Genomic DNA, 25,204 nt, shown 5'->3' with positions numbered 1-25,204 from the left:
CAGCACCGGTGCAGATAATCGTCACTGGTGTTGGCCGTGAGCGGGAATCGAACTCGTGTCTCCGGGTTCATAGCGCAGCGCGCTAACCATTACACTACCGCTCCCCACTAGGGTCACCCACACACACACAGAACACACACCCACACACCCCCTCGAGTGTGGACTGAGGAGTTGTAGTTGCGAGACGCGAGTTAGTCCAATGCCGCCCGGCGCGTGGAAGTCTCCGTGCGCAGTGTATAATTGGAAGCCGAATGAGTCTGGAACATCGTCACGGGGAATGATCTCTCTCACGCACGAGAGTTAATCTCTCTCGCGTGCACGATACTTCATCTCTCTGGTGCCCACGAGAGTTAATTTCTCTCACACGCACGAGACTTCATCTCTCTCGCACGAGAGTACATCTTTCTCACGCACGAGAGTTCATCTCTCTCGTGAGAGTTCATGTCTCTCGCGCACGAAAGTTCATCTCTCTCGCGCACGAGACTTCATCTCTCTCGCGCACGAGACTTCATCTCTGTCGTGAGAGTTCATCTCTCTCGCGCACGAGAGTTCATCTCTCTCGCGCACGAGACTTCATCTCTCTCGTGGGCACGAGAGTTCATCTCTCTCGCGCCCACGAGACTTCATCTCTCTCGTGGGCACGAGAGTTCATCTCTCTCGCGGGCACGAGAGTTCATCTCTCTCGTGGGCACGAGGTGACGTCATTAGCTGCATCTCCACGACGGTCGTCCTCTGCAGGCCGCAACTCTGTTGTTGGTCCGTCGTTTTACCCATCGTGTGTAGCCCATCCAACATTACGTCCTCAAGTAAAATACATAAATGAATGTCCCCCGTGCATTAATGTGCCCTACGCTGTGCTCGTCTACAATGGTGGGTGCTTAGCCAGTTGAGGAAATTCCACGTTTCTATGGCAGGAGCCATTTATCTCCGTATGACACCCACTATCGACTTTCCACCAAGTATTTGTAGTACAAAATCAGCAAGTGGTGTCTGTTTCTGAACCATAACTCATAGCACATACAATGCGGTATATTGGTTGAATAGTAACTTTAAGTGTCCTCTATTTTCAGTAAATAGGTTACAGGCAATCGTGGTTGTTTGCGGTTTTAAACACAAGTTCGAAGTCAACATTTTGAAAGGCAATAATTGGTGGCTCACATAGATTTGTCCAACATCCAAACCTAACGTGCTCGGCTAACACGGTGGGCAGGCAACGGCAGTACAGCAAGATGGGCTCGTGCAGCTTAATTGCGCAGTCCTTAGAGGAGTGTCATCCCGTCGCGTGCGTGATCTTCCGCTGGCTACTCCGCTTTCCCCCCACGGGCAAAAGCACCCTCATCCATACACGGGAATTGGCCCAATTATCCAAATAGCAGAATCCTCCTTAACAAATAGTCTTGAGACCAGGCCAGACACCAGCTCCCAGATTGGGAGGGGGGAGGGAGGGGGGAGGGGCCGAGGAGGGGGAGGGAGCAGTCGAGCTGCTGTGTGTGTGTGTCGGTAGGGGTGGAGGAGCGGTGGCGCAGTGGTTAGCGCTGCGCTACGAATCCGGCTTCTCGAGTTCGATTTCTCGCTCGAGGCCCAACACCGGTGACGATTAATCTGAACCGGTCCTGGACCTCCCCTAGGTCGACTCAGTCTCAAATGTGTACCTAGTTGTTACGTGTAAACATCGCCGCCGGGTAGATACAAAGGCGTTCTAGATTTGAAGCTTTCGTGACTGCAATGATTCATATTCTTAGGTTTTTTCGGTAAAGTCACGTAGGTAAAACATTTAAAAGTAAAATAAAATAAAAATCACGACGTTTCGGAGGCAACACAAGCTTCCGTCTTAGAAAAAAACCTAAGAATATAAAGATACAAAGACGACCGGGCGTGGCGCTGTCCACGCACCCCACGCGTGCCGTGCCGGCCGCCTTCATAGGCGCTCGCGAGCAGCACTTGCCCCAACGGTCCGTCACAGGCTACACGGGGGATCTGCGCACTTGCTTGGTCTCTGTTGTGTGGGTGGCGCACCGTGACAATGGCAGACCGCTCGGGAACGTGAACTTGGGGTGGATGCAAGGGACATTTGCCTGGGCAGAGCCCCCCCTCGACACCAACCCTACCCGCCTCGTTCGTACCGTTTTAGCTTGAACCGTTTTGGTCTCCAATTGAGCCTTAACATTTTCACCGCAACCGTTTTCAAAATCGGTTCGCATTTGAAAAAGGGTCAAACAAACAAAACAAAAACAGGGGGGGGGGCACATTTCCGCAGCTCGCTCACTCACTGCTTCGTCAGTGCGGCTCGAGTTGAACCTGCCCGCGAGGGCACGATGCACCTGCTGCTGCATATTGAACCAGCGCGCCGTGCTGCCTTCAACAAGCACAACACACACGCAGCACACACACAACACACACACAACACACACACAACACACACACAACACACACAAAACACACACACAACGTAACACACAACACACACATAACACACACAACACACACAACACACACACACAACACACACACACAACACACACACACAACACACACAACACACACACACAACACACACACAACACACACATAACACACACACAACACACACACAACACACACACACAACACACACACATACACACAACACACACACACAACACACACAACGCAACACACACACACAACATGCGCGCGCATGCGGAACGAGCCGGCGGTGGGCCACGTGGAGTGCGTTCGGCATGCTCTGCGAATTGGTTAATTTGCAATTGAAACAATGGGTTATGGACGTTCGATTCATTAGAAAGGGCGCGAAACGCCGCCCGACTGTTGTATTAATGAGCCGAGAGAGAGAGCGAGCAAGCGATATCTCGCTGCTCAAATGACCATTGAACCATCGGTGATCATCCTCTTTACAGCCCCAAGCCAGCGGTGGACATTTCACATTCCAGAATCAGAATATTTATTTAGGCTGAATAAGGCAGGTTTACGCACGGGACAACCACTTTTGACTTTTTCCCACAACGTGGTACTAATTTTATCGACCCGCGTGGGATGATGGGCTGAGTTAGCCCCCCCCTCCGCCTCGCCCACAAAAAAAGATTTGAACTGGCAACCTTCGGATGACGATCATGTCGCTCTACTGCCGAGTCATCATCAACAACACCCTCAGAAGGACAGCGGCTCTTCCACATTTAGCGCACGGGCAGATCGACCGCACACATCGGCTACATTACAAATTGAACAATGGGTTACGCCCGTTCGATTCATTAGAGACGCAGTCTCCCTCCGACTCCCAAGCCATCTGCAACGCACGTGCGCATCGGTGAACGAAACGTAGGCGACAAGCTAGCGCTAAAGCACCAACGCGATATATCATCTCGTAACGTTGTTCACGTTTTGTAGATCAAATATTATCCATAAGAGGTTTATTATCCATAAGAGGTTTTTTTTCTTTGGGTCATGTGGCATGAATATAAATGTGTCGTTAAACCCGCCACCACCCGACACAGCCAATGAGTACGGTTTGTCACGTTAAACAGAACGTGCCGATTCGTGACTAGTACAGCACAGCGGTTGTGTCGGAGAGCAGATAGACAACATTTACCAATCGAGCACCACGTCTCGCCAGTAATTGGAACGAGCATCATCAGGCGGACAACCAGATTTGTGACATTTGAACCTTGCGCCGCAGCTATGCGAGGATTCCCCTGGCTTACGAAGCTCGGCGAAGACGTAAATAATACCTTGTCAGACCACCCAATGGGCGTGGGGTTTTAATTAAAAACACGTCGCTTCTTGAGCCTCGTAAAATTTGATGGCGCTGTGTGCGCCCAGCCGGAGCGGCCGGTGAAAGTCTCCAAAGCGCACGCCGGGCATGCGCGGTTGTTCCACGAAGGTGTTTTTACAAATTACACCCTCGGCAACAACAATCACAACAACAATCACAACAACAATCACAACAACAATCACAACAACAATAACAACAACAATAACAACAACAATCACAACAACAATAACAACAACAATAACAACAACAATCACAACAACAATAACAACAACAATAACAACAACAATCACAACAACAATAACAACAACAATCACAACAACAATCACAACAACAATCACAACAACAATCACAACAACAATCACAACAACAATAACAACAACAATAACAACAACAATCACAACAACAATCACAACAACAATAACAACAACAATAACAACAACAATCACAACAACAATCACAACAACAATCACAACAACAATAACAACAACAATAACAACAACAATCACAACAACAATCACAACAACAATAACAACAACAATCACAACAACAATCACAACAACAATAACAACAACAATCACAACAACAATCACAACAACAATCACAACAACAAAAGACGATGTCCACGTGCAACACGAAGCGTACTTGCGAGGCCATAAAAAAAACGCGGCTGTGTAATCACACGCCGAGATTATTATGAGCTTATAAATGTGGTCCAGCAGTTTCCACTGCTGGATTATTATTTTAAAAAATCCGCCTGAGGACGACCGCTTGTGTTGCGATCGAAACGTCGTGATATATTTTTAATTTTATTTTATTTTTCTACGCTACGTGACTTTACCGAAAGAACCAAAGAGTCTGGATTGCTGCATTCACGAAAGCTTCAAATCAAGAGTATATAAATGTGCTTTAGTTGTGATGAAGATCGTTTTCCGTCGTCTCGCTCTGGCCATTGCCGTGTGAGTTAGAGTCACGATTCTGCGTCGGCGTCGATTCGCTAGACGAAGAATCCCGTGGGAAATCGCACGGAGCGTGGCCGCGCGGACGCTGACGACGTTTCGTGGCAGGACTCATGGCCACGAATAAACAATTCTTCAAGTCGCCTCTCTGATTCCTTCGATTGGAGGCGACGCACTGTCCCCACGCGCTTTGCTGTGAGATCGTTTGTCGCGTGACGGGCAAAGTGACATTTATAACTCTCAAAGGCGAGAATTCTGCCAAAGCAAGTGCGAACCTTAATTAAATTATTGTTGGCGGGAGGGGGGGGGGATTTGCAGTCGTTGGCGTTCACGCTGAGACCATAATCTCTCCACGTTTGTGTACCCTGGAAAATGACGGGTGAGCGCCCGGGTTTGTATGAATGTTGAACTTCTTTCGCACCGTACGTAGCCAACCGTGCTAATCGGGGGTGCGGGGGAAGGACAACAAACTCAACACACAGAGCAGCTATAAAGAAATGCTGAATCTGCATATTTCCAGTTGCTTCCGAAATATCGGAAGAACGTTCCAGACGGCTGCAGAAGCGCATTGGTTTGATGCCAGAATGTGAACACCGTGACTTCTTAGCCACCTGGTCACCTCTTTCGATGTTTTTGAACGTAGATTTCAGACGTTTTAGGGAGGCCCTTGTTTGCGTGTATACTTTATAGTGTCAAGCAGCGTGTTCTATTTCAAAATGCCGATAACGCGGATCATTTAATTACTAACAATAATGTAATTGGCCTATTTAAACAAGTAGACGTTTAGACCATGATTTTGCGCTGCGGAAGCGAATTGGTGAGATAGTTTTTTTTTATGCCGTTACTTAGATTAGCGCCAATGTGTGGGTGAGTGAGATAGTGTGTGTGTGAGTGAGAGAGAGTGTGTGTGAGTGAGAGAGTGTGTGGGTGAGTGAGAGAGTGTGTGTGAGTGAGAGAGTGTGTGTGTGAGTGAGAGAGTGTGTGTGTGAGTGAGAGAGTGTGTGGGTGAGTGAGAGCGTGTGTGTGTGAGTGAGAGAGTGTGTGTGTGAGTGAGAGAGAGTGTGTGTGAGTGAGAGAGTGTGTGGGTGAGTGAGAGAGTGTGTGTGAGTGAGAGAGTGTGTGTGTGAGTGAGAGAGTGTGTGTGTGAGTGAGAGAGTGTGTGGGTGAGTGAGAGCGTGTGTGTGTGAGTGAGAGAGTGTGTGTGTGAGTGAGAGAGTGTGTGGGTGAGTGAGAGCGTGTGTGTGTGAGTGAGAGAGTGTGTGTGTGAGTGAGAGAGTGTGTGGGTGAGTGAGAGAGTGTGTGGGTGAGTGAGAGAGTGTGTGTGTGGGTGAGTGAGTGTGTGGGTGAGTGAGAGTGTGTGTGTGTGAGTGAGAGAGTGTGTGAGTGTGTGGGTGAGTGAGTGTGTGGGTGAGTGAGAGAGTGTGTGGGTGAGTGAGAGAGTGTGTGTGTGTGTGAGAGCGTGTGTGTGTGAGTGAGAGAGTGTGTGGGTGAGTGAGAGCGTGTGTGGGTGAGTGAGATAGTGTGTGTGTGAGTGAGAGAGTGTGTGTGGGTGAGTGAGTGTGTGTGGGTGAGTGAGTGTGTGGGTGAGTGAGAGCGTGTGTGTGTGGGTGAGTGAGTGTGGGTGAGTGAGAGCGTGTGTGGGTGAGTGAGATAGTGTGTGTGTGAGTGAGAGAGTGTGTGTGGGTGAGTGAGTGTGTGTGAGTGAGAGTGTGTGTGTGTGAGTGAGAGAGTGTGTGAGTGTGTGGGTGAGTGAGAGAGTGAGTGTGTGAGTGAGAGAGTGTGTGGGTGAGTGAGAGCGTGTGTGGGTGAGTGAGATAGTGTGTGTGTGAGTGAGAGAGTGTGTGTGGGTGAGTGAGTGTGTGTGAGTGAGAGAGTGTGTGTGTGAGTGAGAGCGTGTGTGGGTGAGTGAGAGCGTGTGTGGGTGAGTGAGAGAGTGTGTGTGTGAGTGAGAGCGTGTGTGGGTGAGTGAGAGAGTGTGTGGGTGAGTGAGATAGTGTGGGTGAGTGAGAGCGTGTGTGGGTGAGTGAGAGAGTGTGTGTGTGGGTGAGTGAGTGTGTGGGTGAGTGAGAGTGTGTGTGTGTGTGTGGGTGAGTGGGTGAGTGTGTGAGTGAGAGAGTGTGTGGGTGAGTGAGAGAGTGTGTATGTGAGTGAGAGAGTGTGTGGGTGAGTGAGAGCGTGTGTGGGTGAGTGAGAGAGTGTGTGTGTGGGTGAGTGAGTGTGTGGGTGAGTGAGAGTGTGTGTGTGTGTGTGGGTGAGTGGGTGAGTGTGTGAGTGAGAGAGTGTGTGGGTGAGTGAGTGAGAGAGTGTGTATGTGAGTGAGAGAGTGTGTGTGTGAGTGAGAGTGTGTGTGGGTGAATGAGAGAGTGTGTGGGTGAGTGGGTGAGTGTGTGAGTGAGAGAGTGTGTGTGAGTGAGAGAGTGTGTGTGGGTGAGAGAGTGTGTGAGTGAGAGAGTGTGTGTGGGTGAGTGAGAGTGTGTGGGTGAGTGGGTGAGTGTGTGAGTGAGAGAGTGTGTGTGAGTGAGAGAGTGTGTGTGGGTGAGAGAGTGTGTGAGTGAGAGAGTGTGTGGGTGAGTGGGTGAGTGAGAGCGTGTGTGGGTGAGTGAGAGCGTGTGTGGGTGAGTGAGAGCGTGTGTGTGTGAGTGAGAGAGTGTGTGGGTGAGTGAGAGCGTGTGTGGGTGAGTGAGAGCGTGTGTGTGTGAGTGAGAGAGTGTGTGGGTGAGTGAGAGTGTGAGTGAGAGTGTGTGGGTGAATGAGAGCGTGTGTGGGTGAGCGAGAGCGTGTGTGGGTGAGTGAGAGCGTGTGTGTGTGAGTGAGAGAGTGTGTGGGTGAGTGAGAGCGTGTGTGTGTGAGTGAGAGAGTGTGTGGGTGAGTGAGAGTGTGAGTGAGAGTGTGTGGGTGAATGAGAGCGTGTGTGGGTGAGCGAGAGAGTGTGTGGCATCAAAACAACGACGACGATGATGATGATGTCAGTTCTTATTGGCGTGCGTACCACGTGTCCCCAGAACATCTGGGCTTAAACGCACGTGAGCATATGTCACTAAATGTTTTATTCAGTCCCCCCCGCACCCCCCCCCCTCTGGCTAATTGTCCTCGCCGTACGGCGCAGTCGACTTTGGCTTTGTGGCTCGAGCTCGAATTGCCCTTTTGTTAGACCGTGATGGGGGCAGAGGAAGGGGAGCGGGGTGGAGGAGGGAGGCGGGGTGGAAGAGAGAATGGGTGATGTGAGCTACTGCGACAGGGGGGAGATGCGGCACGGGATAGAGAAAGGATTGGCACCGTTGGCTACGTACACATACATTAAACAAAATCACCTGAAGACGATTGCTTGTGATCGAAACGTCGTGATATTTTTTATTTTTCTATCTACATAAAAGCTATACATACAAGGGGTCCCTAGCTGTCTAATTCATCAATGCTGTGGCAGCCACAGGAAGGAACACACCGGAGGGGTGACGTCCACCGTAGAGATGGAGCGATGAAATTAGCTCGCGTGCAGCAGGTGCAAGTTGGAGTGGTAGATGACGTATGCATGTTCTGTATGTTGAACTTCTTTTGCGCCGTACGCCGTCGACAGTGCTAATAATGACGACCGCTTACGGAAGGCCTTCATCCGGTAGTGGATTGTCCATTGCTGCTGCTGCTGATGATGAAATTGCTCAACTTACACGAATACATTACTCACATTAGCTGAGTCATTCCGCCTTCTGGTAACGCAGCAATCATCATGCACATTGCCCGTTGGTGTTGCTGCAGAAGCCTCACCATCAGCGTCCCCCCACCCCATCTGCCAGCCCATTCTCCCCACAACGCTCACTAATAGCAAGGCGTTAGCGCCTCAACAGGTTGCCTGCGCAGCTGTTGAGCAGGACATTTAGCCTGCGGTGGTCGGAGGAACATTGCGTTACACGCAGGTCTGAGCTGCAGCATCGGTCTGTCCGAGTCGGCGACCCAGAAAATGTTTCCACACCCGGCATAGACCACCAGCATCCAGGATGCCTCTCCTGCTATGGCTGTGGGTACTAGCCACGCGACAACTCCAGTTTCCCAGTGGGCCTGGAAAATATCGAGTGAGAAATGAAGCCCTGCGCGGAGGGATGGGGCACACGCGGGTCCGGATGAACCCATCGGCCAGGGGTGTCGAAACCTGGAATAGACCGAGAGCCGAAATGTCCCCGTGTGTTCTACAAAGGATCAAGTAGAAATAAAAAGTGTGTTTATATGTGTTGACAGTTCACGGCACAGCACTGGAGACGTTCATTATTCTCCGCTACGACTGTGATCGTGCGCTCCACGTGATGCCCCCTTCGGTAGAGCCGCATGCGGCTCGGGAGACGCTGATTGGCCACCGCCGCCACCGGCTACCAAAGCCTTGGGCCCTCACATTTTGTGGGCCCTCCCTTCCATATTGAGCAACGGTAGCGCGGCCATCGGAAATTATTTGTCTTTGAATTACGATGACGCCGTTCACGACTTTGCCACGGCCAAAACTAGCGGTGGAGGGGGGGGGAAGTGTTTAATAAATGTATTTAGTGAGTGATCTATGTTTGACGAATTTACCTTAAGTCGAATAAATGTGTTGTTTTGACAGAGGTACATAAATGAATGTGTTTGATGACATCATAATTTTCTGTTGACAGTATGTAACATTTACCTCCTATTAGCTTTAGGCTCCTCATAGCCTTAATCTGCCCCTGGGCACACAATGGAAATGGAGGTAATTTTTCACAGGTGACGCATTGTTGTTCCATCCCGCGTCCAATGTGCTTCCGAGGAGGAGTGGCTTTCAGATCGATGAGCACCGCTGGCGATTGCAAGCGTTGTGGCCCGTGTTCATGTGCGAGATCTGTGTTCATGTGCGAGATCTGTGTTCATGCACGAGATCTGTGTTCATGTGCGAGATCTGTGTTCATGCGCGAGATATGTGTTCATGTGCGAGTTCTGTGTTCATGTGCGAGATCTTTGTTCATTTGCAGACGAGAGCAAATGTAGAACGGAGGTCTGTTTTCTTCAATGGAGACCTGGGAAGAAACACAAACGCACATCGGAAACACAACCTTGAATTTTACCAAATGATTCAGGGTCAATAAAATAAATCGTGCAAAGCAAAACGACTGTATGTGTAAACAAATGATGGCAAAACTAAGGCAAACTAAAATCATCATCATCACCCATGATCTATCCCTTGTTGAATGAAGTCACCATCTCTCAAGGCCATGCGATGGAACGATCCATCGAACCCCTGCACGCGAGATTATCTCCTCGTTCTCTTGTCCCCTTGGCGAGCGAAACTTAAATATGCGATCAAATGAATGCTCCGGAAGCAGCTCTTCTCTCGCCAGAGCACTGCGAACCACTCAATAATGAGTATATTTTTTTGAAAGCGTGTTTGAATCTGTTTTCTATATACACGTATTAAATATAACTTAAACAAAACCGTCCGTTCGTTCGTTTCTCGCCTTCCTCGATACAAGGACTTGCCAGAAGATGGACTCCCCTACGCAAGGCCCCACTCATTACACACAAAGCCCTTGCCACAAATGAACCACAAGATCTCGCTGATTTCGTCAAGGAGCAGAAACCATCACATGATATCCGGCCATCCTCGCAGTAGCAGCGGCTATTGGCTGCTAGCCATCGAACAAAGACGCCCACTGCATCGCGCGCTTTTAGACGCGCTTCTGCGGCCGTCTGGAACGCTCTTCCTTCCGAAACTTAGGTAGCCACTGGAGCTATAGATTTAACACACACATTTCTTTAGAACTGTTTTTTGTGTGTGTTTAGTTTGTTCTCCTTCCCCCCACGCCTCCGATTAGCGCTGTTGGCTACGTACGGTGCGAAAGATGTTCAACGTGCATTCATCACGGGACTCTGTCTGGAGCGGTGCTTGCGAGGGGCCGTCACGCGCTGAGCGCTGTCCCAGCAGCTGCGTCATCACTCCACGCTGTTCTGGCTCGACCCCGTCCTCGCATTGCTGGTACCGAGCCTTGAGCGACCACGTTCACACAATCACAAAACGTAATTTTTTTTTTAAACAAACCAAGTTAGCAATTTGAGGTGTAGTTACACTGTTAGAGGAGTACGAGGGCGGAGTGGTGGCGCAGTGGTTAGCGCGCCGCGCTGTTGACACGCTGGCCCCCGTGGTCATTCCCCTGTTTACATCAGTGGCGAGCGAATATCTCAACCGGACCTGGTTGAGATCTGAATCGATCCGCACTGACCAAAGTGGAGAAAGCGCCCTCATTGACCGTCACGGTGCGGGGAAGCCCCTCGGCAGGCAGTGGTTTGACGATGGGCTTTGCAATTATGTTGTTGTTATTGTTGTTTATACAATCGGGACATTAATAGCGATACAAAAAAATTCAGATTGTCTGAGTCGCGATTCCAGCAGCCGGTCAAACCCTTGAGATGGTACAGCTCTAAAATGCATATTTATTCCACGTGTGTGTGTGAAATGTTATGCTTTGGAAGGGCAGATACATCTGTCCTGTGTTTATAATCGGAAACGACCAAAGCAAATGCCCTTTGTGAACCCCACCGTACTGTAAGAACAGGTTTTTACCCTTTCTGCTCACTCCGAGCTCGCAATGTTCTAATCGTGGCATTGTATTTGTGCTGTCCGCCTTTTGGCCTCTTCTGGTCTAACACCGTTTGAGGCGAGGCTCTCTCAAGAAAGCCGTCTCCGGTGTGGCCCATTCAGTTTCAAACACAATGCATATACAAAGCAAGTTTTTGTTTGCGTGTTCACCACAAGTGTATGCGGTTGATGCAGACATGACTCCTTGCAAAAGCTTTCCGTTTGGTGTTTCAAACATCTCAACACAACCGTTGTATTGTCAGAAAGGTCGTCTTATATTTTTATACCGGCAAGGGAGGCCCCACGATCCTTCCGTACCGCTCTTTGGCTCCGTGGAGCCGTCACCCTGCCACGAGTCGGTGTCGACGCCAGGAGAAGCGGCTTCGACTGCAGGGACGCGACGTTCCCTGCCCCGCTGTTGAAGGACGGCGCGTGGCGCTGAATGGCTTCTAAACAAACAGCGACTCCGCCTCTCGCGCTTGCTCAGCGCTTCAATATGCCGGGGCCACCTGCGTGCTTGGTCCAGCAGTCACAGCGGCGTATTGCCCCGCTACCGTCATCATCGTCACCATGCGGCCACGGCCTCTCCACTGCTGGACGAAGGCCCTCCGCACGCGGTTCGTCGTGGTCCCGCAACGAGGCGCCTAGCGCAGAGGTCGGAAACCAAAATAGGAAGAAGATAAAAAAAAAATTTGAATTCGTTAATACAAAAACAAAAAAAGACATCAATATTTCGAAGAGCCGTAACGCACTGCGTGGTGAACACGAGACGCGGTCCCTCTGTAAACAATGTCACGAGCAGCCCACAAAGAGCCGCATGCGGCTCCGCAGGCTGTCGACTCCTGCCCGAGCGTGTGCAGGCGAGCCTGGTCTGGTCGCCTCCGTATCAGCGTTGGACGCATGTCTCTGGCACGCCTCCCTCCTTTGGCTGCCGCTACGTTGTTAGTCTCGACCACCAGCCACCGTCCCTTCCAATCACGCGTCCTGCCCAAGCCGGCCTGCAATATGACGCCTCTAACTCGTGCATATTCTCCAATACGCGCGTTCCTCTTCATAATTCCACCCCATCGACTCAATTTGTAAATGCAATGCTGGATTAAGGTCGTGGGACGTTTAATGGCCATACTTCACCACAATGGTCAGTGTGGAGTTGGTGAACGGGGGCGGTTCAAATATCACTCTTGCCACTGATGTTATCCATAACCAGGAGTCAACCCCAGGTGGCTGAGGTGGTTGCTGGTTGCTTAGTGCGCTAACCAGGGCCACTGCTTTCACTGGACGCACTTCAAGCAAGCGTTCAATATTAACAACATCTTTCAATCTATCATACAACACCTGTCCTTCGAGAGTAACTGTCGGCAAGCATTGACTAGAACACACGGTGTCCTCTCTGCAGGCTGTGCGTGCCTCCTGATATTTGCACCAGGAAGCATTCGCTGTCCTTTAAAATGCAGCAGCATTCTCAAGTTCACTACGCATATGGTGTTAGATCATAATTACGTCCCTGTTCTCCAAGGCAACAAAAGGACGATGATCAATGCTTCTACAGCATACCACATCCTTCATCCGAATCTCACGATGCTCCGTAATAATGAGGTTACTTTGTGTGTGTTTTGGTTACCTGCGTTTGCTGAATATGTCTTACGTATGCATGTTGAACTTCTTTCGCACCGTACGTAGCCGACCGCACTAATTAGAGGTGCGGGGGAAAAACAACAAACTAAACACAAAAATCCGTTTTAAATAAATGAGCTTCCTAATATCGAAAGGAAGAGCGTTCCAGACGGCCGCAGAAGAGCAGTGGTAGAAGCGATAGAATTAATGTTATGGCAAATATACGTAACATGTCACACTGAATGTTGTGTAGGATTATCCTCCGTCGTGATAGTGATGGTGACACACACACACACACGCATACCCTCTGCCACAGTCACAGCTGAGAGTAGATCTTGCGATGGTGTGAACTATCGTTGTAATTTGTATCTTAATTCGGAGTAAAATGACTCTATCCCTGCCCCGCACACCCCACGAGGTTTTTATGAGTTTCACAATTGGGAGTCGAGATCCAATTCAATACGTCGTGTTTACATTGTGTCGAGTCGGACGGCCTCTCGTGGCTGCAGGGGGGGGGGGCGACGTGAACCCATTTCCTGCGATGCATTCGAATCGGGGAAAACACATCGATCATTGCAACACGCGATTCAACGCGTGCGCCTTGCGCTTAGAATCGATGTCAATTGATGCATCGACGCGTGGTTCCGCCCATGGTTGTAATATTAACACGCTAGATTTTACATTCCATCGTATTACGTTCGCTTTGGCCTATGGCCGCGTGACATTCGCTTTCAATGATTCGGCCAAATCACCCAGAACGCATCCAATCTCGTCGTCAGTTCTCGTAAGCTGAGCCGGGCTGAGCCTGGATAGATATGTGTAGCTTGACGACCCTCCCACCATGCTTGCCAGGTTGTCACAGAGGGAGGTTGCATCAGAATCCATTGTTGCTCCGTACTTCTACGCTCCCGCGCCCTATGCGTATCGCTCTCACCCGCAATGGCGAGCGCGGTGAAGTATGATCAATTAACCCGGATCACCGCATGGCGTTGGGGAGGGGTGGTTGGAGTGGGAGCTCATCCAGCAGTTGATTGACAAAAGGGCACCTCTGATTAGCACGGTTGGCTACGTACGGTGCAAACGAAGTTCAACGCACGCGCATGTAGTGAGGTCCCAAGTCAGTGAGACGATATCTACAACGAAGGGGCCCTATCGTAACGGACACGTGTGCGCATACCCCGGGGGACATCACCACTCGCGTGCAAACCCGCAGAGGGCAGCCCAGCCCTGCTGGTCACTTGGACACACCGAGGGCCACTGCCGACGGTCTAAACGTAAATATAATTAGGGCGAGCTGTGCGGGATGCCTTGTCGCCCGGGATGGAGGGCTTTAGTCGCCACGCGGTTGTGTAAATATGAAGAGGCTCTCCGATTTCAAAACAAAAAGTTGTTTGCGGAGCGGCGCGGAATGGGCCATTGGTGGCGAGTGGAGACGCCGTTGCCGCCGCCGCCTCGGCAGTCGCCCGGTGTTGCGACGAGGCGGCCGTGAAAACCACGAGGTCAAGGGGCAGCCCTGCAACTGCCTCGCTCGCTGGTGACGGAAAGGGCCTTCAACTATTTTGGGAGGGTATTTGGCCTACTCTTCCACTCGTTCCCTGAAAAAAACACGACTCGGAAGATGGATGGGAGCACGGCGCACGCTGATAATTTTATTTTACGCTGCAGGGTGATCCATTAATAGATACTCCGCTAAAGAAACTATAATGAAAGGGAGAGATTATAGGAAAAAGTACACGTTGTTCCTAAGCCTCTTCACGTCTCCCACCAATCTCTTTACACGTTTCACATCTTGTAACATCCTCCACTGTAAAGACATTCAGCCGTTGTTTTCACATTCAATCACATCGTTGAGAAGACGTTCAAGCGGTCATTCTTAGAAATCAGTGGGGTATCAATATAATTGGATCCGCCTGTATTACCATAATCATCATCAAATATGAGCAGCTAATTTGAATGCTGATATGCGTGTTTGTCCAGAGAACCCATCGTAGACCGCTCCACCCATGCCAGTGAACGGGATATCCTTTGCAAGATTATGACGCACAATTCTAGATTTGAAGCTTTCGTGACTGCAAGGATTCATACTCGTGGGTTTTTTCGGTAAAGTCACGTAGGTAAAAATAAAAAATAAATAATAAAAATAATAGAAATAATAATTATTGTATTTCTATTAATATTTCTATTATTTTTATTATAAAATTTTATTATTTATTTTTACCTACGTGACTTTACCGAAAAAACATGAGATTATGACCCACAAGTTACGCGAAAGGTGAATGTACATCTTTCCACCCCAAAATTCGGCCACTCTGCCCAACGCTGCTAATCCGCTCGACCGTTTACAATAGCCCATTTCGTGGCGTGCGTCCCACAATTAAAACGATACACAGTATAGGTATAGGGCGTTGGGGAGGGATGCGTGCAGGGGTCACGGAAGAGTCGTTGCACCTCCAATGAAGCCTGGGCACATCTGGTAAAAAGAAAACAAAGACAAACACAAAGATCCCCCGTATAGCCTTAACAGACTGTAGGGGCAAGTGCTGTTAGCGAGCACCTATGAAGGCCGCAACGGTACACGAGGGGGTGGGTGGCCAGTACCACGCCCGACCGCACACACAGACACAAAGATAAAGATCCCCCGTATAGCCTTATCAGACTGTAGGGGCAAGTGCTGTTAGTGAGCACCTATGAAGGCCAGAGCGACACACGAGGGGGTGGGTAGCCAGCACCACGCCCGACCGCCTTTGTCTCCCTAGCGGCGATGTTTACACACCGCACCAGGTACTAATTCGAGGCTGAGTCGACCTAGGAGAGGCCCAGGACCGGTTCAGATAATCGTCACTGGTGTTTGCCGTGAGCGGGAATCGAACCCGGGTCGCCAGGTTCGTAGTGCGGCGTAGCGCTAACCGCTACACTGCCGCTCCCCACACACAGACACACACACACAGACACACACACACACCTGTGTACTGGTACTCAGCAGTCCGATGTCTTGTCGGTAGCTGACTGGAGGGCCTCTCCCGGTAGCTCGGCACCGAGCACAGAGAGCGTGCTCCCGTTCGCCGCGGTGAACACAGAGCTGGCTTTGTCTCTCCTCTCGCAAATATCATCAACTCGACAATGAGCATCATCGGTGAGATGTGATTGATAAACGATAGAAATTGTAACGTTAATTTTTTTTTTAAATAACAACATTTGAACGCTCTCGATCGTACGATTCCGCAATTGAACGGTAACCCTTATATCCGTGTCCTCGTTACGCCACTGTCACTATCCGGCAGGCCAATAGGTTCGGGCAGCATGTCAATTAATATGGAAGAATCTATCTCTGTGCCATTCCAAATCCCTCTCTCCTCAATACCAGCGGCATCATAAATTGGCCGCGGCTGTCATTTTACGCGATTCAAACACGTCCAGTTGATTTCGTGACAAGACGAGTGATTTTTTTGAAAAGGAGTTTCGTTTTGGACACGAACATTTTTTTCTCGTTCGGTCAAAAAAAATCCACATCCGAGAGCTGAGTTTGTTGCAGCGTCAAACGAGTCACGGGTCACCAGCCGTGCAGCCCTCCATCAGCTGTCGTTGCGTTGTGGCGTGGGATGTCGTTTGGTGCTGCTAAGGGGCTGCTGCCCCGTGGCAATGCGGTTGCAGTGGCAGTCACACTCGAATAAGGGCGTCTTAGCTCAATGGGCTTCACTTCTGATTCTCATTGATGCAGTTGTGTTATAAATGGCGGGTGGAGTGCGTGGTTCAGCGGTTAGCGCGCCGTGCTGTCGACCCTGCGGCCTATGTACGAATGTTGAACTTCTTTCGCACCGTAACGTAGCCAACCGTGCGAGTCGTATGTGCGAGAGAGGAACAACACACTAAGCACATAAAAAACTGTTCTAAAGAAATTAGTTTTCAATTTACAGTTAAAAGTGCATATCTGCGGTGGCTTCCGAATATCGCAAGGAAGAGCGTTCCAGACGGCCGCAGAAGCGCATCTGAATGCGAGGATGACGGGGTTTTGTGATGGTTTATGTTCCTTGACGAGATCAGCGAAGGTATTGTGGTCCATTTATAGTAAAAACTTCGTGTGAAAAAGTGTAATTTAGGCCGGTATGAGTCTGTGTCTTTGTAAAGTGTACAAAGACACAGACTTTTTTGGTTTGGACGAGTAAAAACTAATGGAGGGGGGGGGGGTCAATAGAATTGGCATTGGAGGCCTTGGTCTGCCACGTGGAAGGAGCAAGGAGGAGAGGCGTGGACTGGCGGCGTGAAGGAGGAGCGCTGAAGAGAGACTAACGTTGGCCTACGGAAGCACAGTCTTTATTTATCCTGGAGAAATCCGATGAGCAATGAGGCTCTTTTTCACAGATTCCCAGTAAGGGGCACGGGGTCAGAAAGTTACAACAATAAAACAAAAACAGCACAAAAAAACTATGCGAGTGCAAAGTACGGTATTGTGGTCCATTTGTGGCAAGCTCTTTGTGTGCAATGAGTTCGATTCGCAGCCGCAGCTGCAATCAGCAATTCATTCCCAATGGTACAGTGCGGAATATCTTCCCATGATTATTTTCGCACGCCACATCCATCTCGCTCTTTATTTTACGCTGGTGACACCGGGCTTAGTGTATGCGGCGGTTATACAAACAACGTGCTCGAATAGCGTCAAGCGTTTCTGGGTTTCCAGACGTCGCGAAGGACAGCACAGCACCGTTCAACATTGTTGTTGTTGTTGCGCAAACGATAATTGAATAAGGACGCACGAATATGCGTCACGTCAAACGCCGTGACAAATTTTGACGTCAGGCCGACGGCGACGGCGGCGTGGTTCTGTTAAGTAACGAACTCTGTGGACAAAAAAAATAAACGACTTTGTTTATTTAGCCAGCGGGCACAGAAGCCCAATTGCAAGAGCGACTCATCGAGTCATTGAACGCTCGTGGCGAGTGACTTTCCTGCCCCCCCCTCCCACTCCCACCACTCACCGCCCTGCCCACCGTCGTGATTTTTATTTTACTTTAATTAATTTAAAATTTTTACCTACGTGACTTTACCGAAAAAAACCTAAGAATATGTTCACTAACTAACCAGAGTGGTGAAGTATGATCAGACGACGTCTCGCATGACCGACACGGCGTTGAAAAGCCGTTATCCAGCAGCCTCTTGGCAAAGGGCGTGAATTCTAATCAGTGCGTTTGTTGTGATATTCACCTGATGCTAGGTGATGCAATGCCGCGCGGGGTGCGTTGCTTGTTCGTGAAACGTTGGGCCCACGATGTACACTCCCTGCTGTGTTCTTACCGAAGAAGGATACTTTTTAATAAAGACAACTCTAGGCTTGAGCCTTCCCAAAGTAAATAAATTGCATTTTAGGGCCGTGTTACGTGCGGTTTCAGTTACTTAATCCAGTCGTGGGAATAGTGTCAAGCAAGGGCACAGAAGGAGATGCGCATGCTTAGCAACGTGCAGGTCTGCAACATAACATGTTCAATATATCATGTCAACAAAACATGTTCAATATAACATGTCAATTTAACATGTTCAACATAACATGCTAGTCAAATGCGTATCAAGACTCCGTAATACGAATTAATGATGTCCCATTACATTTCTTCATATGGACACACGTACCTTCACATCTCTTGCTGCTAACATCCTCCAATTCACAGCCTTGTATATGTAAATCAGTCTGAACTGTAGACTCGAATTGTGAGTGAATGAGTGCGCGCAGCGGTGGCGCACTGCTGCTCACGCTGCGATGTCTCAACCGCGTAAAACATCAGTGGTATTAGAACCTGCCTTGGGCCTCGCCTAGGTCGACTCAGCCTAAAATTAGTAGCTGGGGGTGGTATGTAAAATAATAAGCGATAGGAGAGGCAAAGGTGGCCAGGCGTGGTGCCGGCTAGTGCCATCCCCTTATGCCTCCTGCCGTTCTCTTTTTTTTTAACAGGTGAAGCCTCGCTGAGCTCTTTATCAGACGCGAACTGGCCACACAATGATAACTCAAGGAAGTGGCTTGCCATCGTGGGGAAATGCATAGCAGTCAAATAATCGTAATGTGGAGGGAAAACCGGAGGACCCGGAGAAAAATCTACGCGACCACGGGGAGAACATGCAGACTCCAAATATCCAGGCGTCAGGGTCGGAATCGACACCCACGATCTCCTACACACCAGGCGAGGTAGTTAACATCACCTAGCCACCGTGGCGCTTAAATGTGTGCTCCCTAACAGACTTTTCCCCCAAATGTCTATCAGGTTAGACGGGGGTATAATTTATAATTCAACGCGACACGTTTTGTCTGAATATTGTTTATTCAAAAGCGAGTGTATTCGTTCCTCTTTTGAGCCGATATCCGTCACAAGGCCGTGCACAACAACGTGTCCAAGAATGGTGGCGTCATCTTGACATGCAGCGCATGCTGAGTGCAATTCATATTCTAATTAGTATGTGCAAACAAACATCATCTCTTGCGCGCATATATAATCATTACATTGCCAGCAAAGAGCAATGCTGCACAATCCACCGTTGAACTGCACTGGGCTCCATCGTCTATGCTGTCTGGCTGCCTTCAACAAACCCACAGCGATCAGCACGCGGAGTACGGCTTAATGACGCCCACGGAAATCCTGGGGTGATTGGGCCTTTAATGTGATGCCCCCCCCCCGGTTGTGGATTTCTCGACCACTGGAGATCAGGCTCTCTGACAGTGTTGATTATCGTAAAATCCCAACTCAAGACCACGAGTTTTTTTTGTTCACACAAGGTTTATTTTCATTAGCTTCGTTCCTCTCTGTCGCTTATTCTGCCCACTCGGTGCCTTCTTTAAGATATTTGTCCTTTCGATTTAAAGCTTTCGTGACTGCAGGGATTCATCTTCTTGGTTCTTTCGGTAAAGTCACGTAGAGTGGAAATAATAAAATAATACAAATAAAACATAATAAAATAATTCTCACGACGTTTCGGCCACAACGCAAGCAGCCGTCCTCAGGTGGAGAACAGGCCTGTCCATTCTACGTGACTTTACCGAAAGAACCAAGAAGATATTTGTCCTTTCCATGCACGGCGCCTTGCGACATCGCCGAAGGTGCCTAATAAGTGCAAACGATTGTATAGAATTGCGACGAGGAGGCCCTCAACCAGCAGTTGCATTGACAAATGGGCCGCAGATTGACCTTTCTGGACCGGTAATGTCACGCGCAATGTGTCTCGTGAGATTCGCCAGCGGTGAAGTGCTGAGTTGATGGCAATGCGGACAGAGTTGAAACAAACGCTGTCGTCCCAGATTGAGCCAGCCCCTGCTTGCGTGTGAGTTCGTGCGTGCGTGTTGTTTGCATCGCATTGCAAATGACCACGAGTCGGTGCTTGCGCTATTTAACAAGACGTTAAACAAATGCTTTGCAAATGCGCCCGAAACGAGGCCCGTATGTGAAGGCCTTTTTAGGTTGTGCTGTGAGAGAGGGGTTAAGTGGCTGCACATCGTATTCCCTGGTGTGGGGGTTATTATCATAATTGTTGCTGCCTCGGCTCAGGCGAGTGACGGAACTTTGCAAATCCCAGTTGGTTTGGATTATTAATAATTGTCTTTTTATTATTTTCTTTGGGTCTTTCGGAAAAGCCACGTATGTAGAAAAAAAAATCACGATGTTTTGATCGCGACGCAAGCAATCGTCATCAGGTGAAAAGAATGCGAGAGAGCTGCTGAGGCATGATGTTATAAAGGTTTGAGATGGTTGTAGCCCAAGGGTCATACGCGAAGTGGTCGGGGCTAGTGAAGACATTTGCATGTCAATGTAAGATCGGAGAGAGCTGGACAACCTCCATGGCGACGAAGCTGCGGAGGTGGCCATGGTATTGTGAGAGATTAGCATGTCAATGTAAGCTCGTAGAGCCACCACCACATCAAGGAAAACGAGCAACGGTGGCTGTGTTAGTGAGGCATTTCACCTATTAATGTAAAGGCATTTAACCTGTTAATGTAACACCAGAGAGTCGAAAATAACTACTAAACATCACAGCCAGTTATGACTTAACCTGGTTAATAACGTTCTTCCAATGGTTGCTCATCAGTTTGTACCCATTTTCTTGGTTGAAATTGTGTCTGTGTTTATATATCTGGATGGCTTCATGAACGAATCTTTGCTGATAGCCAGTGGTTTTGCAGAGTACCTTCGTCTTGTTTCGTGTGTGCCCACAGCATTAAAACAATGATCAGCCACGGTTGAGGTATTGGTCCTACCGTGTTTCAGATCTGCCTTGTGTTCACGAACACGGTCCGAGACATGCCGCTTAGTTTCCCCAGTGTAACTACTGCCGCAGACACAGCTTAGTTTGTAGACGCCGGGGTATTGCATGTCAGCGATCACATTATTCACAGAAGGGATCAGATCACGAATTGTATGTACTGTGTTGAATCGAACCTGGATCTGGTGTTTGCTCATGATCTTGGAAATCTGTTTGGTGACCCCTGCTATGTAAGGCAAGGTGATGGTTTTGATTGGTTCCTCAGATGGTTCTTTCCCAACGGTTGGGGTGATAGCTTTATGGATTGTGTAGTCTGAATATCCATTCATCTTGAGGGATTGGTGTACGTGCTCCAGTTCACTGGCTAGGTGGTGATGGTCAGAAATACATCGAGCTCTATGGTGTATGGTTTTGATGAGGGAATTCTTCTGGGATGGATGGTGGTGGGAGTCAGGTTTTAGGTTGACATCCGTATAGGTGCCTTTCCTGTAGACAGTGTCCCATTGAGCCATCTGGTCTCTTTTCGATTAAAACATCCAAGAATGGTAACTTTCCATCCTTTTCCACCTCCATGGTGAATTTGATGGCTGGGTGTATGGAATTGATGTGGTTGAAGAATTGGTCCAGAGCTGGCAGGCCACGTGGCCAGATGACGAACGTGTCATCGAGGTACCTCTTCCAAAAGCAAGGACGTAGGGTGGATGCCTGGATGGCATCTGTCTCAAATTATTTAAGGTCGACTCGGTGTTAAATGAGTACTTGGTGCGGTGTGCAAACATGAGCAGTGGGGAGATAACAGGCCACCCACCCGATCGTTTGCTGTGTCAGTCTCAATCGGTGCACGCTAACAGTACATGCCCCAACAGTCCGTTAAAGTTTAATATGGGGGATTTATGTTTTTGTCTTTGCGGTTACACGTAAAAAAAAAGAAGTGAACAAGGCGTTGTAGTAGCTGAAAACAAAAGGAAAGTACGATGAAACTTCCGACATTAAATCATCAAAATAAATAGGTTAAATAGCTGTAGGTTAAGACGTAGGTTAAACAGCTATGGTCAGGTATCACGCAATGTAAATTCTCGACCGTGCTCTTTAATAACAAATCTATTCTGCTCGTGCATACACGGCCCGTGCCTCTTATGAAAATATGCCTTGATCCATATTTTAATTTCCGGGATTTCACGGAGGAGGAAATTGTGATTTGGAAATATCCGAGATGCAGAGGCCAACCCCTCGAGCCGTGAGACCGCCCTCACTCCCAGGGCGTCTGCGCCACGCACGACGCGTCCGATGCTCGTCAGCTCGCACGGCTCGAGTCGTTAGCGCGTCGCACGCGCGTTTTGATTGCACTGCGAGCGTGAGACTCAATTTTTTTTTTATACAAAGTCACGGAAGGGAAATAATAAAATAATAAAAAACTTTATTAAATAATATGCAATTTTTTAAATGTTTTATTTTTATTATTTTATTATTTCCCTTCTACGTGACTTTACCGAAAGAACCAAGAAGATGAATCCCTGCAGTCACGAAAGCTTTAAAACGAAAAGTCACGGGACTTTAGTCCCGGTCTGCCTTCAGTAATGATTGCTCTCGGTGACAAGGCCCTGCTGTGTTTGTGTGTTTTTGTTTGTCCCCACGCACGTGTCTCTCCGACAGATGTATTCAATTGTTTTAGCGAACTGGCTGTGCACGATGGACTTTGATTTTGCTTGCGTTGATTCCGAGCCCAATTTTGCGGCCTCAGTGTATTATGCTTTCCTTTTTACGTTTCCTGTAATTCATTCCCATTGGACGTTATAATGCATGTGTCTTCAGCAAATCTGACACGGTCTATGTTTTTTTCCCTTCTGCTTAATCCGTATGCTTTCCTATTTTCCGATCCAATTTTCAGGAAACATCTTCTGTTACCGTAAAAAAAACACACGAGGAGGAGGGGTGGCACAGGCGGTGCACGCGCCGACCCACAAACTCGGCGACCTGAGTTCCATTCCAGGCAATGACATCGCACCGTCAATACGTGAACCGGTCCCGGGAAGCCTTTATTACCAACCCCGACTGACAGGCGTGGTGACGTATGGTCAGACAATCCCCGTGACCCACGGCGCATGAATGAGACCTTAATCCAACAGTGAATGGGCGACAAATGGCTCAAAAATATGTTATCATCAACGATGCATCATATGTCATTGCTTCACATGAGCACCCCACATTTACTCGAGGATCCGCATTCACCGCAATAGCACACACAGCGGGGAAAAAATGGTTTCTTAAATTGAATCATGGCAAAATAGAAAATCTAGGGACCGATGTAGCAGATTTCTGGCATCACTCTGCGAGCCGTCAGATGGGCGGCTGACGATGAGGCCGGTGAGGCAGGGCGAACGAACCTTGTACACTAATTCCTGCTCCTGCTGGTCCCAGTGTCGTGATGGTCGCCGTTGTAGCACCAACGTTTCGGAAGAATACTCTTTGTTTTTTTCGGTAAAGTCACGTAGGTAAAAAATTAAAATAAGTGAACATAACTAAATTAAATCACGACGTTTCGGAGGCAACACAAGCTTCCGTCTTCAGGAGGAACAGTTACAGCCAAGTCACTGTAGTGAGTAACTGTTGTGAGTGACTTTGGCTGTAACGGTTCCACCTGAAGACGGAAGCTTGTGTTGCCTCCGAAACGTCGTGATTTAATTGAACTGTTTTCATTTATTTTATTTTATTTTTTACCTACGTGACTTTACCGAAAAAATCAAGGAGTATGAATCCTTGCAGTCACGAAAGCTTCAAATCTAGTTTCGGAAGAACTTTGTCTCCTCCCTTGACATCGAAAATCTTCCTTCAAGAAATATCCTGAAGCAGAAGATTGGCGCTGGATACAACCGTATTTGCACACGTGATTTATAACTTTCCATCCTTACCCATGTATCGATACTTACATTTTAATATTAAATGTTATTGGGGGGCTGTGTGTGGTGGTCTTGGTGTGGTCTGGGACTGTTCTTGTTGTTGTTTTGCTGCCTTGCCCCAGCCTGGGAATTGGGGTACTTTATCTATCTTCTTGGTTCTTTCGGTAAAGTCACGTAGAAGGGAAGTAATAAAATAATAAAAATAAAACATAATAAAATAAAAATATATTATTATATTATTTTACCGAAAGAACCAAGAAGATGAATCCCTGCAGTCACGAAAGCTTTAAATCATAATGTATCTATTTTATTTTGTATTTGTTTACTTTTCCTATACTCTGCACTCCACTCGCGTTTGTATTGTTTTGTTGTTGTAACTGTTTGACCCCGTGCCCTTACTGGACATGTGTGAGAAAGAGCTTCATCGCTCATCGGATTTCACCAGAATAAATACAGATTGTGATTCCGTAGGCCTACGAGCACCACGTGCTCTCTGTGCCTGCATCAGGGGCTCCGGTGTGACCGCTGGTAGCAGCCCGCGCGTCTTGCGCGAGCAGCAAACATCCCGCTGACTGCAAGCCCCGCACGGCCCTCTGGGGGCGTCAATGAAAATGGGTCGGTTCCTTTTCGCTACCGGAGGGACCAACCCAATTACATGGCCCAGAAGCTTCGATGCGTAATTTGCAGCGTTGTTATCTGTGCGCGCGTGTGCGTGGTGTGGTGTGCGTACGTACGCAAGGGTGAATTTAATGCCCGGGCGTGGTATTAAAGACACTAACGTCTTCTTTGGTTTTTTCGGTAAAGTCACGTAGGTTAAAAAGAAAACAAATAAATTAAATCACGACGTTTCGGAGGCAACACAAGCTTCCGTCTTCTGTGTTGCCTCCAAACGTCGTGATTTAATTTATTTGTTTTCTTTTTAACCTACGGGACTTTAGCGAAGAAACCAAAGAGTATGAATCCCTGCAGTCACGAAAGCTTCAAATCGAAAACTAACGTCTATTTTGTTCAATCTTAATTAAGATTGAACCACTTCTACGGGGAAGTTTTAAGCTTATCTTTTTTTCTCTCTCTCTGGCGACTTGTTTTCTCTGCCTGTGTCCTCTTTAGAATGTTCACACTCAAATTCTAACTTAGCAATCTTTGAAATACGTAATCAACC

At 48.5% G+C, this 25,204-nt stretch overlaps 1 protein-coding gene across 1 annotated transcript in view; it reads right to left on the bottom strand.

Moving 5' to 3' along the window:
* The window catches only part of LOC144942131 (voltage-gated potassium channel regulatory subunit KCNG2-like), a 68,473-nt gene that overhangs the window by 11,292 nt on the left and 31,977 nt on the right, over positions 1 to 25,204 (bottom strand). Inside the window, exon 2 of the mRNA XM_078868890.1 lies at positions 2,271 to 2,356. Within this exon, the coding sequence (XP_078725016.1) occupies positions 2,271 to 2,356 (86 nt within the window). The remainder of the gene's footprint in view (positions 1 to 2,270; positions 2,357 to 25,204) is intronic.

The sequence above is a fragment of the Lampetra fluviatilis genome, chromosome 26 (genome assembly GCF_964198595.1).
Source record: "Lampetra fluviatilis chromosome 26, kcLamFluv1.1, whole genome shotgun sequence".
NCBI classification, from domain to species: domain Eukaryota; kingdom Metazoa; phylum Chordata; class Hyperoartia; order Petromyzontiformes; family Petromyzontidae; genus Lampetra; species Lampetra fluviatilis.
This window is presented reverse-complemented; position numbering and strand designations above follow the sequence as displayed.